The sequence below is a fragment of the Notamacropus eugenii genome, chromosome 4, assembly GCF_028372415.1.
Source record: "Notamacropus eugenii isolate mMacEug1 chromosome 4, mMacEug1.pri_v2, whole genome shotgun sequence".
Taxonomy (NCBI): Eukaryota; Metazoa; Chordata; class Mammalia; order Diprotodontia; family Macropodidae; genus Notamacropus; species Notamacropus eugenii.
The window spans coordinates 462,631,812-462,650,197 of NC_092875.1; the positions used below are offsets into that span (position 1 = coordinate 462,631,812).

General features: G+C 39.3%; 1 protein-coding gene across 5 annotated transcripts in view; it reads right to left on the reverse strand.

Annotated features, from left to right (window-relative positions):
* The window catches only part of RASGRF2 (Ras protein specific guanine nucleotide releasing factor 2), a 327,187-nt gene that overhangs the window by 187,192 nt on the left and 121,609 nt on the right, over nucleotides 1-18,386 (reverse strand). For all 5 annotated transcript variants that reach the window (XM_072606257.1, XM_072606256.1, XM_072606259.1 and 2 more), the window contains 3 exons: nucleotides 14,454-14,707; nucleotides 11,063-11,142; nucleotides 6,892-7,085 (listed from right to left, as the gene is read on the reverse strand). In XM_072606257.1, coding sequence (XP_072462358.1) covers nucleotides 6,892-7,085; nucleotides 11,063-11,142; nucleotides 14,454-14,707 — 528 coding nt within the window. The remainder of the gene's footprint in view (nucleotides 1-6,891; nucleotides 7,086-11,062; nucleotides 11,143-14,453; nucleotides 14,708-18,386) is intronic.

Genomic DNA, 18,386 nt, shown 5'->3' on the forward strand with positions numbered 1-18,386 from the left:
ACTGCAGGAGGATGCTAGACCATGAGAAGAGGTCCTGGACAAATGCCAAATTCCAGTCTAGATCATCTAGAAAAAGTTTATTCTAAGCTGATTCAGACAAGCTAAGGAACACATTGGAGTTGATCACAGTTGAGTTTTTAATGATGGCTCACCAAAATAGCTGTCACTTTACTGCCTTTACAGGACTTGTTTTCTAGGCTGATGATGTAAAGGGAGATCTAAGCATCCCTTGAAAATGCCCACTGAAGGATGAGCATAATTTGGATAACTCTGCAAGTGTTAATATCCAGGAAAAGTTTGTGTGCAACTATCTGAAAAATTATTAACCAAATTGCTACCATTCATAATTTTTTTAAAAAAATGATACTGCTAACTACATTATTTTGTTTACCAAATTCTTCCTGTCAAAAGCATTGACTGGTATAGTAATTGATGACGTGAAGGTTTTCACGTCATCTTGAGGTCACAAACATAGGGCTAGAAGGAACCTGGCCCAATACCCCCACATGCAGATGATGAAACTGAGGCCTAGGAAAGTCAAGTGACTTGCTCAAAGGCACTTAAGCAGGAAGCAGCGGAGCTGGATTCTGAACCTGAGCCTCTGACTTCTCCAGCATGCAAAGAAAGCCAGTCACGTGAATTCACTTTCAGTCCTCCTTTGGTCCTTGCTGTCAGTCATTTCAGTCATGTCTGACTCTTCATGAGCCCAGTTAGCGTTTTCTTGGCAGAGATACTGGAGCAGTTTGCCATTTCCTTCTCCAGCTCATTTTACAGATGAGAAAGTGAAGCAAACTGGATTAAGTGACTTGCCCAGGGTCACACAGCTAGTGAGTGTCTGAGGCCAAATTTGAACTCAGGTCTTCCTGATTCCAGACCCACTGTTCTATCCACTGAATAACCTAGCTTCCCCTTTTAGTCCTTCACAGAGCAATAAATACTAGGTAAAAAGATAGTGATGGCCTTATTTCATTTATGCCCCAAAGTAAGCGAGCTATAGAATGCTTCTCCATTGGTCACTGACTTCTGCATAGAAAAAAGCTGATATATGTTAAACACATTCCTCTCCTCCCCCTCACCCCTTATGCCATCAGCTATATTCATGGAGGTAAGAAATATATGTGGGGGGAGAGGGGGAGATGACAAAAGCACATCTTAGAATGCGGAAAAAAATGAATGAGGGGCTTAAGGTGTCTTTCAACTGCAGAATACATGCCAGTCCCAGACTCATGCCAGCAAGGCTGTTCTAATAAAGAAGGACGCACACAGTGTGAGTGCTGATGGAAAGTACACGGAGTTCTCTCTAAAGAAGTGCTTTTCTTTCCTCTCTTCTATTTCCCCAAAGTAGTGAAAGGACAAAAAGAGGGAGACAAAAGTAGTAAGATCTAAATAAGGGAAAATTTCTATCATGCTAAATGGTATTTTTTAATATTTTCATGAAGGGGAGATGCATAAGCAGAACAAAAAGTCTCTAAGTATTTCTCTCCTAATTAGTTTTCCTCTCAGACAACAAAATCATAAAATCGGCCTAATTTCAGCATTGGAGGGGACTGTGGCAATTGTTTAATCCAAATACTTAATGTGTGGCTCTCATCTACAAAATTCTTTTTAAATGGCTTCCATCCTTTATACAACTTACTCCATCTCCAGATAATTCTAAGAGAAATGTAGTGTTGCACAAGTAAGTAGAGTATTAGTCTGGGAATCAGAAAGATCTGGGTTCAGATCTCGCTTTTGCCATTTACTTCATGTATGAGTCTGGACACTGGGCCTTGGTCTCCTCAGGACCACGGGAGGATAACATTTTGTATTATCCACAGTTACAGGCAAGTCAGTAAGAATCAAATGAGATAATGTTATGCAAAGGGCTTTGCAAACCTTGATGTTCTTTATAATGTAAAGCATTATTTTTTTAAAAATTTCCCTCATCGGGGGTCTCCAGAGATTAGACGACTACTTCTTGGTGATGGTGTAGAGAAGGGTCTTTGGTCCAGGTTGGCCTCAATGACTTCTGAAATGAAGAGCCTCTGGGTTCCCCCATAAATTCTACTTGTGGTTCCTAGTCCTATCCTCTGGCACCAAAAAGGCCAAGTCTGATCTCTTTCACATGACAGACACCTAAATATTTGAAACTAACAATCATTTCCCATCGAGGCCTTCTCTTCTGCAGACTAAATATACCCAGGTTCTTCAACTGACCTGCATACGACCTAATTTGGAGCTCTTTCATCCACTGATTCACATGTAGCTTACGTGTATATGTGATATTAGAGGTATCACATGAATTTACTGTCTTGAAGATGAGTGCTACTGCCTGGGAGTAACCAGGTCCTGGGACCAAGCCCCAGGGGACAATAATTCCGAGCAGAAAGGCCTCTGAAAGGAATCGCTCCCCCCTCACCTGTCTCTGTGTGTATGTGTGTGTGTGTGCCCCCTTCTTTCTCTGTGCGTATGTGTGTGCTCTCTGTGTGTGTATGTATGTGCTGTGTGTATGTGTGTGTACAAGGTGCTGAAAGAGGTGCACCCAGATGATGGCATCTCTTCCAAGGCCATGAGCATCATGAACTTGAATGATGTGTGGGGAGGCAGCCTAGCTAGCCCAATACTCAAGCTAGGCCACCCTGACATCCTGGAAGGTCCAGATAGCTTTATAATTGCTGCTATCTGGAGAATTTGTCAAATGTGCTGTGTTTGATGACATCAAGGCTGTCACCAAATATACCAGCGCCAAGTGAACTTGAAAAAGGGACTGTTTATGGTGATGTCCCACATTACCCTAGCACCTCTTACGAAGCATTATATAATGAATGTACATCCTCTCATTTGACCCTTATAACAACTCTGGGACACTGGTGAAGGAATACTGCTACGTTAAGTATGAGATCTGCAAAGTTGTGAGAAGAGCGGTATAACCTTGGCTAAGCAATCTCACGGCTCTAGGCTATAGTACTCTCATCTCAGAGTTAGAAAGGCTTGACCAGATGACCTCTCAAGGTCTCTTCCAGCTCTAAATCTCTGAGCTAGGATCCAAAGTCAGCAAAGCAGCAGTGGTAATCAATAGATCTGAGAAGTATGCTAGTCTGTACTCTGCTCTGATGTTGTCTACGGGCAGCAGAACAAGTGGGATGTAGAACTTTCTGGCTACCCCTGCTGGCCCTTTCCATTGCTACTGGAGACTTGGTTCTCTGCTCAGGAGGGTATGAAATGAATCAGATAAAACTTCTCTGTGGTGGAGTAGAATGACTAAAGTTTGGATTCAGTCAAAGGGTCGCACTTGAGGACCTAGAGGGCCATATGTGGCCTTAAGGCCTTACATTCCCCATCCCTGGTTTAGACTACCTCATGGCTGCAGCAGGCTCCCCTTAGACACCCAGATCTGCACTCAGGTGCAATAAATGGTGAATAAGAGCTCGGCCTCCAGTCTTTAGGTTTTGAGTAAGATAAAGTGAATCATTTAAGATGAGAAGGGATGGAAAAAAATTGTGACCTGTACTTCAGAAATCATTCAGAAATCTTTCCCCCTAAAATCACTCCTCTTCAAAAATTCTCTATTACCATCAAGTGTATTTCCAATCTTCCAATCTCTCAGGTTCTCACCTCAAGGTGATCTTCAACTCTTAACTATCCATCACCCCATGTAGCCAGTTGCCAAGTCTTGTTGGATTTATATCCACACATCTCATAAAACCCTCCCTTCTCTCTGTTCACAGAGTCACCACCAAAGTTCAGGCTATTGTCACTTTTTTGTCTACACTACTGTTTGGCCTTGAATCTCTCCTCTTCAATCCACTGTCTACACAGCTGCCAAAGTAATTTTCCTAAAGCACAGTCTGACTATGTCACTTCCCTACTCTATAATCTCCAGTGCTTTCCTATTGACTCTAGGAACAAACACTATTTAATCTTTCTCAATTTTTTTAAAATTTCATTTTGTGTGAATTTTTGCAGTGTACATATCCCTACAAAAGCAAATACTCATATTTATAACTAAGTAAAAACTTACATATTTGAGATACATTTTTATACTGACAAGGGTATGGAAATCAAAAATAAGTTTGGAAATCACTGCTCTGGAATTCTAGGCTAATTTTAGCCTTGGCCAATCAAATGTTGACCTAATCTCTCAACCATCCCGATCACCAAAAAGGCCATATAACTATAGCATTTTAGAGTTTGAAAAGATTTTAGAGGCTATCTCATCATACCTCCTCATGTTACATGTAAGATGCTTTAACTGAGGTTCAGACTGGTTAAGTGACTCACAGAAAGTCACACAACCAAAGTGGGTAAAAAAGTAGAAAAGCTGGGAATAGAGAATATGTCTGACGATTGCCATCTGGGGATTACTTTGGGTCATTCAATATGCCCAGGTTTACTGCTAATAGGAGGAAACTCCTGGGCAGGAGCAAGGTCCAGTAAATTCCATTTAACTCCCTGAATTCAACACATTGAACATTTTTGGAGGGGAGAGGGGAAGGGGAAGGGAGGCAATAAGGGTTAAGTGGCTTGCCCAGGGTCACGAAGCTAGTAAGTGTCAAGTGTCTGAGGCCAGATTTGAACTCAAGTCCTTCTGACTCCAAGGTCAGTGCTCTATCAACAGCATAACCTAGCTACCCCAAATTCATTCATTCTTACTAATTTCCTAATGGCTCAGATGAGGCTATCTCCACCATGCTGCCAAGATATCTGAGAGTATTACACTGGAAGAGATTGATTTCTCCAGCATTTGTTAAATACAGCATTAGCCAGTGGGAAGGATAATTAGGCCCAATTATGAGGTGTTCCATTCATTTCTCACAACTTTACCTTTGTACATTCACATTATTTGGAAAGATCTGTACAGAAAGAGGGCTTTCATTATTACCTAAATCTAATCGCTAAAGGCCCAAATGGAGTCTCATATAGATGAAACTGCAAAATAATTAGATAAATACGCAGAGCTTTGTTCTGTTGGGAAATCCTAACACCAACGGTTAGGTTTCGTTTTGGAAAATCCCAATAGAATTCAGCAGAAACAATTCAGATTTCTTACACATTGATATTTCTTCAAGAATATGTTTTCAAGTTTATGATACACATCTTAAAAGTTTGGGGGACATTCCATTTATATCCAAATATGGGTCATTGCTTTTTTTTCCCAGAAGTTGTGTCCCCAGTGACCATCCTTGCTACCATCCTTGATATGTATCAAGGATGTATATATATATATGTATGAAATATATTGTAACTATATATAGTTACGGTTTTTAAGTTTATTTTATTCTAAATCCTTAGAGCATACAAAATTATAATGTTAACTTAAATTATTTGTGCAGTTTCCAACAAAGGCAGAGTTTAAAAATTCAGTACCACAAAAGGGAGTAGAGGGAGGGAGGAGAGAAGCCACCATTATAACAAAGATTCGTGGTTCTGAAGTGGTTTTCATGTGCATCCATTTGATTGTCCAGTGCACTATGTCTCTTGGATAGGAAGCGGAACTCTAAGCTTTCCCAAGTTTCCAACAGAGGCTTTAGGCTTTAAGGGAAATAATCAGGATCTAAACCATTGTTCTTTCTGAAACTACAAAACCATTTGGCAATATAGGAGATGGCTACTTGTTAGAGATGATCAAACAGCCAGCACTGCATGTACCACAGTATAGAGTCTAGGTCCCTGCATGCAGCCTTCTGATCAAGTCCAAGGGTTTGGGGGGTTTTTTGGTTGTTGTTCTTTGTTTTTAGGTTTGAAATGGTAAGCTGTGTTTATTTCTGAAAACACAAATTGTTTCAAGGATATTGACAAGAACAAGGAACTCACGCAAGGCAAAATAGAAGGTATGGCTGGGACCTATAATGCAAGCAAGTTCAAGTTTTACAGAACAAATCCTTTATTAAGGGGAGTTGTTCTGTGAAGTTTGGATTCAGCCAAAGAGCTGCCCTTGAGGACTTAGAGGACCACATGGGGCCTTGAGGCCACAGGTTCCCCACCCCCTGTGCTAGACAATTCATGAAACTGCTCTGCCACGTGATAACTTTTAGGTCTGGCCCAAAGCAGCCACGAACACCACAGTGGGAAAGTTCATTGTACTTCCAAAAGAACAGTCAATGACAGTCCTCTGTAAACCAGGAAATCCAAGTCATATTTCAGCCTTCTCAGAATGCAGTAAAGAGTGTCTGAGAGTTGGATTCTAGACATGGGAACAGGAGCTATAATGGACTTTAGTGCCAGAGGTCATTGTGCTCCAAAGTAACTGATCCTTCAGCTGCAGAGAATGCCTATGAAACCTAGATCTTATCAGTCACCATCAATTACAAAGAATCACAAGAACTATTCAAGTGTCATCTTATCTTTGACTGCTAGGCTAACTCTTAAACTGCTTTTCTCAGATGCCACCTTGCCATTCCAGAGATAGCACAGGGAAAATCCTCCCAGAAAGAGCAAATGGTTGAAGCAGACTCCAAGGCCTATTTTCCTAGTTAGATATACCCCATTTTACAACAATTGATATGCGGGTGTGGGTATATATCATAATTAATTCCAATTTGCATAGAAATATCATTTCTGTGAAATGAATCACATTTTTAAATTACATTAAGGTAAGCTATTTAAAGAAAGTCTGGTTAATTCTTTAACAAAGTAAAAATCTCACAATGCAAATATCACTCATTTATCAAATGAGTTGGCATACGTAAAGTACTTCGGGAACCTTGAACCACATATAAATACTAGCTACTAATATTATATTATTTACCATTCTTCAAATTCAAGTTTTTATTTATTGGGTTTTCTGAAGGTTAGGATATATTCTGAATTCTGGCACTGAGTGAGGCCTTAATACCAGTAGATTTAACAACCCTTTACGAGTGACCATCTTTGCCCTTAGTGAGTTATAAAGATGTCTACTGAATGACTTACCTGAAACATGGGATAGGTCAGAAAAGTTTCCAGCATCCTCCCTTCACAGGCAGGGTTGGCCTCATACTGTTTCAATAGTTTGTCAAAATCTCTGTTTTGTTTACAATTGGCTAGAACTTGAAGACTGTACTGATGGTTACGGACAAATTCTTGATAAATATTAAGCATCGGTAGTAAAATATCAAATAGGTCAGCTGAAAAGAATCAGAAAATACATTCATTTAGCATAAATCTTCTTAAATAATGTCAACTCTTTAGGCTCAAGGATTATGTCTTAACACCTTTTTATAATTTGTTTGTATTCCCCCACAGCAAGATAGTCCCTGCTAGTTAAAAGCCTATGATTAAATGAACCTTGGACACAGGGGTGGGTTAGAGTTAACTCTCAGCACATACTTAATTGCCTGCACCATGGACACATTCACCCAAACAGTATAAGACAGTGGGCATAAGACTCCAACTAAGGAAAAGTAATCACCTCAGATTTAGCAAAGCACAGAAAGGTGAATCCTCCAAATGTCCACAGAGCAGGGTTGATCCACCCAAAGAGCAGCCAAGGATATGGCAGCATTCTGAAGCGTAACTATACTTATAGCACTATTCCAGAGTGTTGGTTGGGTAAGTGGAGAAAGGCAGGGAGGAAAGAGAAGGAATCACAGAAGTGACTTTAGTGCCCATACTCTGCCTCAAGAAAAGATTTCCAAGCTTTTTTCAGGTGATGGCATATCATGAGGCAGCTAGATGCTATAGTGCTAAGAGTGCTAGACCTGGAGTCAGGAAGACCTGATTTCAAATCTGGATTTAGACACCTAAGAGCTGTGTGACCTTAGGCTACTACTTTAATCTCTCACGGGATCAGTTTCCCCATCTATAAAATACAGATAATAACAGCAACAGTTTCCCAAGGTTGCTGGGAGAATAAAACTAGATAATATTTATAAAGTGCTTTGCAAAACTTAAAGTCCTATATAAATGCTAGCCATTACTCTCACTATCATGACAGACCATTTGGCAGTCTAGTAGAGCTGATGGACACTAAGAATAATATTTTTATATGCAATGGATTACAAAGGAAATCATATTGAAATACAATGATCAAAATATGCAAAATGCGAGTTCATAGATTTCAAGTGAAGAATCTCTCTCCTAGAGGCTTATTATTAGGGAAATGTGCTTAGCCTAGTTGATGAAGATTACAGATTATAGGATTTTGAGATTTTTGAGTTGGAAAGAACCTTTGAAATCACCTAATACAATCTTTTCATTTTAAAGATGACAAACTGAAGTCTGGATCAGAGCAGTAATTTGCCCAAGGTCACACTAGTAGTCGGTAGAAGAGTGGACACTTGAACTCGGATTTTCTGAATTGGAAGCAGCTAAGCTGCATGGTTAATAGGGAGCTGGGCCAGGAGTCAAGTTCTAATCCAGCCTCAGACACTTACCTACTATGTGACCCTGGGCAAGTCACTTAACCCTGTCTGCCTCAGTTATACAATTAACTAAAGAAGGAAATGGCAAACCACTCCAGTACCTTTGCCAAGAAAACCCCAAACAGGATCACAGAGAGTCAAATGTGACTGAAATGACAATCTGTGAAGCCCAGCTGATATTCTTTCCACTACCCTATCTTTCTGTGGTATTAAGACTCAACCTTTTAACAGAGATGGTCATCCCCACCAAAGAAATCTAATTATCATCTCTATAAAACTATAACAACACACAGTACTTTATTCATAGACTCAACATTTATCCATGATGGTCAACAAATACTCCATAGAGTACATGCAGAATGCTTGGCAATTCTGGGGGTACATTTTATATACATTACATACACTTATTTTATATACGTTCCCTAACAAGTCATCATATGACAAGGGAAATAGGACCAAAATCAATTAAATATCTCCTTTATTTAGTTCTGCTTCAACATTTTACTGCCACATAGAGATGACTTCATGTTCTTAAAGGCTACATTAGTGGAGCACAGGGCTAAGGACCTCTTCTGCACAATCATACTACTTACTTAACAAAAGTACTCAGTAACCTGTCTTGGTCTCTTTGTGTCTCCCAGACACACTGGTTTTGAAGAGATTATCAGAAGACTTCCAAATGACCAGTTCCCATAAGTGACAGCAGGCTACCTCGGAATAACATCTTCTCACCATTGCTCCTCAGATACTGATTATGTTGCATGAGAGGGGGTAGGGGACAACAGTGTCTTAACATAGAACATAGCTCTCCGCCCTCACCTCTACTCCCACTAAATCTTCAGCACATTCTCTTTGCCTTAATTCTCTTGGCACGGATTAATCAAGTGCCAAGACTCCATGGTTCCTGATCTTATACAGGACACTGGTTCTCATTCACCCTTCTACGTGGGAGAGGGAGACTGACTGGAGGCTGCGAGCAGCTGTGGTGACACAGTACCCACACCAGTGAAATTATACACGAAGTTAACTGAATATCTATCCCCTTTTAAACTGCTCAAGAAATCTTCCTAATATACTACAAAATACCCCTCTATGCAATTCCTTAAATTGGAATTTGCTAGGAAATTAAAAATTGGCTAAGCCAAGGGTGGGGAACCTGTGGCATCAAGGTTATGTATGGCCTTCTAGGTCCTCAAATGCGGCCTTCTGATTGAGTTCAAGTTTTATGTATCAAATCCTTTTATTAAGGGGATTTGGTCATTGAAGTTTGAATTCAGTCAAAAGGCCACACTTGAGGACCTAGAGGGCCATATGTGGCCTTGAGGCCACAGATTCCCCAGCCTTGTGCTAAGTCAGTCAACCATGTCTTCCTTCCTCTCTTGATTCTGTACTTTGTCGCCTTAGCTTCCTTTCATGTATCATCTCTCCCCCTTAGAATAAGCTCCTTGTAGGCACGGCTGTCTTTCTTGTGGCTTATATCTGCATTCTCAGTCGCAGGTAACATGGTGTCTGGAATACAGTGAGAGCTTAATAGAGGCTTGTTGACTTGATCTGACCCTCCACAACATGGCCCAACCTACCTGCCATATATTCTTCTCCCCTTCCCATACTCCATGCTCCAAACTGGATTACACTGCATTCTCGTCTAGCCATGTCCATTCTCTCTACTTTTGCTCTATTTGCCCAGCTTCAAATGGACACCCTCACCATCTCATTTGCAAAAGTGCTTTCCTTGGAGAAGTATGATGGAGGTGTCATCTAAATGGGAGGTGTAACCCAAAAGAGCTTTGGATCAGGAGTTAGAGGACCTGGGTTTGAATCCTGTCTCTGTCATTTACCTGCCCCCTGTGTGATCCTGGTGAAGTCACTTAACCCCACTCATTCTCAACATCCCCATGTGTAAAGTGAGGGGACAGGAATAGGTGGCTTCTAATATCCCTCTCTCTGTGCTACTTTCCGACATTCGTTCTTCCCAGACTAATCCACATCTTCTCATAAATAAAGCCTTTCCTCGCTCTCTCAGAGGAATATATAGGACTCTCCCTATATAGGCATTTAATAAATGTTTATTGGTTGACTGACCTCCTTCTCCCCTATTATCACTTATTGTGTACTTGTCCTCTCCCTCACTCTCATTAAGTTGTAGGCTCCTTCACAGTGGAACCTGGGTTGTATCTATCTTTACATCCCTAGAGCCTAGCACAGTGTCTTACAGTAGGGATTGTACCATACATACTGAATAAATGCCTGATAAATTGAATGGAAGGACAAAGATGCCACTGTATAAGAAACCTTCGAAACTTCAAGTAATTTCAGCAGTGGGGGTGCTCCTTTCTCTCCCCTGGGGATCATTTTCTTGTTTGTGACTCTACGACTTATTACATGTGTGTCTAAGCTCCCTTCTTTTACTCTATGACCTCTAATCCAATGAAATGTGTAGACTAAAAGAAGTCATAACCTGGTAAGCAACCCTGTTGGGGGGAGCGGGGGAAGGGGGGAAAGCCTTTCCAGGTGTGGCTGAGCTGAGCTTCAGACGGGAGTTGTCCAATCCATAGTACACAGTCTTTCTACCTTGGCTGAACCTGCCACAGTTTCATTCACTTTTGTGGGGACCGTCTCTGAGAATGCAGAGTCAGCACTATACCACAATGAGCCATTGGAGAAGTACTTTAGGTGAAGAAAAACCCAAATCTTACTAATACAGCAAATAGAAAACTTCATTATCACAAACAAGCACTCACCTAATATTAAAGTGGGCCAATTAGCAATCCTTGCCTTTAGTCCTTGATGAAATATTTCATGGAGGAACATGATTGTTTCACTGTTAAAAAAAAAAAAAAGGAAGGGGTAGAATGTGTGATCTGCAAACTGACTTAGTCCCTACAGAAAGTTTAATTTTGAATTTAGGGTTCCCTAACCCTAACCCTAACCCTAAATGCACTGGCAGCTTAGGACTTCTAAACTGGCATGCCCTGAGCTGACTGCTGCTCCCTACCACAGACCCTAAAGGTACTGTATGGTTCATAAAAGTCTCTATTAAAAATGGTACCCCCAAAACATAAAGGAAATTGGATGAGGGAAGCGCTCAGACAAGATTTTTAAGTTTTGGAATGCTCTTTTACATCCTTTTATCATAGGAATACATGAAATATCTACTCATTGTTTATTTTTGAAATATTGCAATTAATGAGTAGAAAGTTAAAAAACAAACAAAAAAGCCTCATCTTCTTTCTTAGGAACTGAGTCTACATAAATAGTCAGAAATGGTTCTCCTGCTGAAGCAAGAATAAGCTGTGCCTAGGAGAGGGAAAAAAGAGCCTCCAGCAGAGAATCTGGAGGAACTACACTCAGTTACACTCTCAGCATTGGATGTCTCAAAGACAGACATGAAAAACGTCCTTTGAGGGACAGGGCCCATAGAAAAGACCTGAAGAACAAATCTGTGCTCTCTAAAGAGTTAACTAACTTTAGCTCTCAGACCACAAGGCAGACTCACTTTGCCCTCATTAGGGACAACACAGTGGATAGAGTGCTGGGCCTCAAGTTAGGAAGACTGCTCTCTGTATGTTCAAATCTGACCTCAGACACTTAATAGCTATGTGACCCTGGACAAGACACTTCACTCTGTTTGCCTCAGTTTCCTCCTCTGTAAAATGATATGGAGAAGGAAATGGCAAACAACTCTAGTATGTTTGTGAAGAAAATTCCACATGGGGTCACAGAAAGGTGCACGTAACTGGACAGCAACAAGAATTGTACAGAAGTACTCTTTGGTTGAGCTGCATTGGATTAAAAAAGTTAACTATTTTAGAATCCAAACTGGTAAGAGAAAATACAGGTCCTTTTTAAAACTGGATCTTTCTTTCCCAGTGAATGACTTCATCTCAATTGCTCAAATCCATTATAATAAACACTGAGGAGCTGTCTAAAGTTATTTCTCCTTCCAGAATTCTTGTTGAATGGAACTACTCAGAAGTGTGTTGGAGCCAGCTTGAACTGACCCTTGGAAACCAATTATTAAAATTTCAGTATGAGCATTTGCACCTCAGAAATTGATCAATACTGTACATTAAGCTTGACTTATTACTTTATTGACTGTCTAGACTTACGTGACAGAGAAAATTTAATAATATGATTAAACTTAAAAGTGTGGGTTTACTTTTTCTCCAGAAAGCTGGTTGTTAAACATTTATTAACCCACTATTGGTACTAATGTATGTTTATATATTTTCTATTATATATAAAAATGTTATATACATACATACACACATACACATATAACAGCACTTGTGACAACAAGTGATAGACCATATTTACTTTCACAATGTAATTGTGATGAGACTAATGATGACAATAATTTTAAAATAATATTGTCTGGAAACGCCAAATAATTAGTCTGCCTAAGGTTTCAATTGTCAAGACAAGGAAGAAAAATCAACTCATTTTAAAAGCAACAAGCACACACAAACTCTGAGTTTCAAAATGTCTCTTCAAATCTACCGAGAGATCAGGTTCTGGGGAAAAACTAGATTGAAGGATGACCTGCCTCACAGAGTGCCTTCAGCAGTACCTGTCTGATGTAGGTGTACCTTGTCTAGACTGCGAATTTAAGCAATGTACTAAGCTGGACCTTTCAAACTTGAAGTAAGGCAATTCAATTTGAACAAATCCCTGGAGACCACAGAGAGCTACAGCAGCTTGAGTTTTGACCGCCTCAGCAGTGAGGAGTCCTAGCCAATAGCCTTGCTCCATTATTTCAATCAATGTTCTCCAAATTGCAGCCCCCCGGACATGAGAAGCCTGTTAAGGATTCTGGCTATCCTTCATCTTCCCACCTTAATCCTCCCTCCAACTCTATGGCAAGTGTACTTGGCCTCTCTTCTATGCATTTCTAGTGAGAGGAATTTGGGTCTCATTGTAAGGGAAAAAAAAGCAAAGCCAAGCCAGTGTGAGAAGTGTGAGACTCCAGGCTATGGGTTGAAATTCTAACTTTAAAAAGTCCCAGAAGAAAACAAAGCCTTGTTAACTATCGACAGTATGAAGGCAGACGCCAGGTCTTGCCTAAATTTTTCCTCCAGTTTCCAACACAAAAAGTACTGAGTCGTTGTTGTGGTTCTTTAATGCATACTCAAATGAAAGCTCTGTCATGAAATCTGGGGATATTCTTAGGAGCATCAAGTACTCCATGAGCATGGACTCTACATGTGCCATATTCTTTTGCATATAACTTTTAAAAAAGGTCCTACCTATATGTACAAAAATATTTATAGCGACTCTTTTCTGGGAGCAAAGAATTAGAAAATGAAGAGATGCCCATCAATTGGGGAATGGCTGAATAAGCTGTGGTATGTGACTATGATGGAACACTATTGCACTATATAAGAAATGAGGAACAGGATGCTCTCAGAAAAATCTGAAAAGACTTTCACAAGCTGATGCAAAGTGAAATGTACTTTGTACCAAGTAACAGCAATATTGTAAGACGATTAACTGTGAATGACTTAGGTATTGTCAGCAATAAAGCAACTCTGAAGGACTTTTGATGAAAAATGCCATCCATCCCCAGAGAAAGAACTGGTGGTGTCTGAAGACAGATGGAAGCATACTTTTTTACTTTACCTTTCTTGAGCTTTTTTTGTCTGTTTTCTTTCACAACATGACTAATATGGAAATGTTTTGCATGATCACACATGTATAATCTATATTGAATTACTTGCCTTTTCAATGGGAAGGGTGAGGAGAGAGAGAATTTGGAACTCAAAGTTTTAAAAGCCAATGTTAAAAATTGTTTTTACACGTAAACTAGGAAAAAATAAAATGCTTAACACAAACTGTAAAAGGTCCCAATTCTTGGTTGGTAGGTGATCAGACCCCTCCGAGAATAAAGGCAACAAACTGAATGTCAAATTGTGAAGAGGATTAAAAGTACCCAGAAGGCTTTGAGAAAAATGATGAAGAAGAAAATGGTATGGGATTTACTTTTAACAATTTAAGGAAAATAACAGTCCATAGGAATTTAAGAATCTAGTCTTCGGAGAAAAAAAGAACCCTAAAAATAGACTATTGGGCTGGTGGTTATTGTGGTTTTTACCATTCACATAATCAAGTGAACCAAGTAATCCCAAACCTTACCTATTGAGGAAAATGCTGCTGACGTCATCATGGGTGATGGGAGGTTTCTTTGAGCTGGCAGCCATTCTTAAAGGGCGAAGGAAACAATTGACGAGAACATACAACTGATGTACATACTCTGACTCGGCTTCAACCATGTTGAAAACAATCTGGTTTCTCTTTCTCATACTTTCAGCATGGGGAGAACAGATATAATCCTGAACAATGGTTTTCCATTTTCTTCTACATAACCATCCTCGCATGAAGCTCTGAACCTACAGAGAACATGCCAAAAAGAAATCTATGTGAATTAACATCATTCTGCCTGGTTAAGCAAGGCAATAATTTGTGCGGCATGAAAAAGCAAATGTTTTAAAGTATGGAAATTATGTTGGTCAGACACCCTCATTCCCCAGAAGACCCCGAGATCTCCTGTGGTTGATTTGTTTAGAAGGCCAGTGATAGCTTACTTCTGAACTTTTTAACAGCAGGACTAAGTCACTAGAGATTAATACATTTTTATATATTGGACCCATATATGTCTACATGCTGAGAGGTTTGGTAGGAAAGAGAGTTGACCTTGGAGTAAGTCACAGGTTCCAAGTCTTGCTTCTTATACATACTGCTGAAGTGACAAGAGACAAGTCACTTAATGTCTCAGTGCCAGAGACAATCATATAAAGATAGTAACTTAGATGAGCTGCTACTTTGCATTGGTGTATTGCTAATGTATTTTTAATGGAATTAATGTATTTTTAATGGAATGGGATGATCTTTCTCATCCACTAATAAGCCCATGTGACCTGCTTAAGTCATATGGAAGCCTAAGTCACATGAGTTTGAGTCACATGAAGCCTGTGATGAGAGGAGCTTGCTGAAAGGGGGGAACAGGAAGCAGTGGGGCTGGAACAGAGCTGAGAGGAAGTTGGTCAGACCAGTCACAGCTGGGAAAGAGCAGGCAGCAAGTACTGTAAGTGGGGGAGCCTGTTTGTGATTTTGTTTAATGGAGCTGATTTGTGGGAAGCCTAATAGAGGAAAGGCTTGGGGGTGGTGCTGTCCTCTGCATTGTTACTGTGTATAGATTTTTGTTACTATGATGGATGTGGTTTTCTGGTGTTGGGATTTGGCTTTCTGGTGTTTGAATAAATGTTTTGGTTCTGTCTTCTATATGGAGAGTCTATTATATTTTGTGATTAAGAACTGTGCTGGCATATTCATAGCTGCTGTAGGCACTGTGAATATCACATTGGTGTTGCTGTTGATGGTAGGCATTTCTACCCTAAGAGTTCTACATACTGATGAAATTACAATAAGACAGAGAGAGAGAAAGAGAGAAAGACAGAGACAGAGAGAGAAACAATGACACAGAGAGAGGGAGAGGAAGGAAGAAAAGAGAGGGAGAAGAGAAACAGAAAGACAGACAGTGAGAGCATCATACACAGAAAGACAGAGAGAAATCAACAAAAAACCCTCCAAACCATATACATGCTAGGGGATGACCAAAGAATATATCCTAAAAACTGACTAGTGACACAGTGATTAAAGTGAGGATATTAAAGTGGATAAAACACCAATCTAAAAGTTGAGATTTTTTTTGTCCTGGATTTTAGCATGAAAAGTTGTGTGGCCCCAAACAAATCATTTAGCCTCCCTGCAGCTGTATTTCCTCTGAAAAATTAAATTATCAAACCAATCTCGTAGGTCCCTTTCAGATGATGATGTCCCCCTACAATTAATGTTTCCTAGAGGCAAGGTGATATGGTAGGCAGAATACTAGACTTGTAATAAGGAAGGACCGGTTTGCATCCTGCCTTAGACGTTAGCTGTATGACCCTGGGCAAGTCACCTAACCTCTGTCAATCTCAGTTTTCTCATTTGTTAAACAGGGATAATAATGTCTGTAGTCTACCTCACACAACTGTTGTGAGGACAAAATAATATAAATAAAGCATCTTGGAAAGTGCTATATAAATGTCAGTTATCATTAACTTACGTTGTTTTGATGCCCACTTTCATTGTAAAATCCTCTTCAAGCTGTTTTTATTTCCCATCTATTACAATTTCAAGAGCAGAGTGTAAAGGTTTTACTGTTAAGCTGCACAGGAGACTATAACACCTTCCTAGGAGCATATGTGAGTCCTTTAATATAATCTTGACTCATGAATGGAAACAAATTTCCCTAAATTTGTTAACACAGCAAGTCACTTTTGGAAAAAACATCATACGATGAAAGTGATATTTTAACACTAATCTCAATGCACTAGGCAATGTCGTATAAGGCAAATAATTCTGGATTCTAGTTAGATCTGGGTTTACCTGTCACTAGGAGACCTTGGATAACATATTTTGCATCTCTGGATCACAGTTTCCCCATATGAATTATGCAAAATGATTTCTCAAGTTCCATTTCTAAGTTCTAACAAATTTTGTAATCAGACAGCGTTTCTAAGTAACAATTTTGTTAGGCTGAAAAATATAGACTTAAAACATCTCACCACTACCAAATCTTTTTTTTAAAGCATAACTGTTGATTCAACACATTTGCACATTTTCTGTTTTTCCTCATTATTTTGTCCACATGGACTATATTCCTTCTTACTTAAACTACCTCTTTTACTACTTCGTACTTTTTACTTGCCTGACGGTTTTAGCACTACACTGTCATTTTTCACACATGCATTGAAATCATCATACCTCCAAAAAAATCGATTGTAATTTTAAAAAAATAAAAGCATTATATTGGAAATTCTGCATGATGTGTGAACAAATTTATGGGAAGTTCCCGTAACTATCCATTTCAAATTTTCAGCTGAATTTACATTATCTTGTATACACATCTTTTAAAACAGACACTAACTCATCTGTAACTCATCCTCACACTGGTAGGTTGAAACAATCCAACTACAGAGAGAAGCTGGATTTGGAACTAAATGGATAACAAAGCTAATTTTTAAAATTGTATTTAATTCAAAAATCTAATTATAAGAAAGTCTTACTTTTAATGGCTTAATAGTGAATTGTCAAAAAAATTAAAAGGCAAAAATTTCTAAGTAAGATTTCAATTATAATAGCTAGCATTTATAGAGTGCTTTAAGGTTCCAAAGCACTTGACTTATATTATCTCATCTGATCTTCACAACAACCCTGGGAGGGAGGTACTATAATTATCCCCATTTTACAGAACAGATAACTGAGGCTGAGGAAACTTAAATGACTTGCTCAGGGTCACAAATATTTGAATTCAGGTCTTCCTGACTCCAAGTCCAATGCCCTATTCATTGCCTTACTTAGCTACTTTTCAACTTAATACTATTGCTAATGTGTTTTCAATCCCGGAATCAAGCTTTTTTTATATGCTCAGGGAAGTGCTCGATGATAAAACATAAAATTGCCAGCCCATTTTCATACAGACTGGTTCTTGCCTTTAGAGTATAGCAAATACTGTTCATTAATATCTCTTGTAAATGGCTCAGTTTTCTTTTTTTTAAAGAAAGTATTAAAATAGTTTCAAAATTAGCATGAGTCAAATGACAAAAAATACAATTTTCTTGTAAAATGGTACTTTTTCCCATTTTTGTTCCTGTAATATTCCATGTTCTGGTGGAGATTCCTTTGAGTTATGGGTTAGAACCAATGGCCACTAAGGTCCTTTTCAACTCTCAAATTCTATGATTCTAAATATAATTCACTTCATCAGAGACACAAAAGCAGGAACTGAAAAACATTCCTGTTGGTTTTATATTGACAAGAGTACTAGACACTTCTTTATCCTCTCATCCTATGAAGCACCTGTTCCTGCCCTTCATCTCTTTCTATGCTGGAACCCTTGTACCCAATTGTGGGCTGCCAGCTGTGCCCTGTAACTCTCTACCAATAGAAAAAGTGAGGGAGGGGGAGTCTACAATTTTATTGTAACAGAAAAGGATAAGGTGGGGGAAAGGAGAGCAAAACACA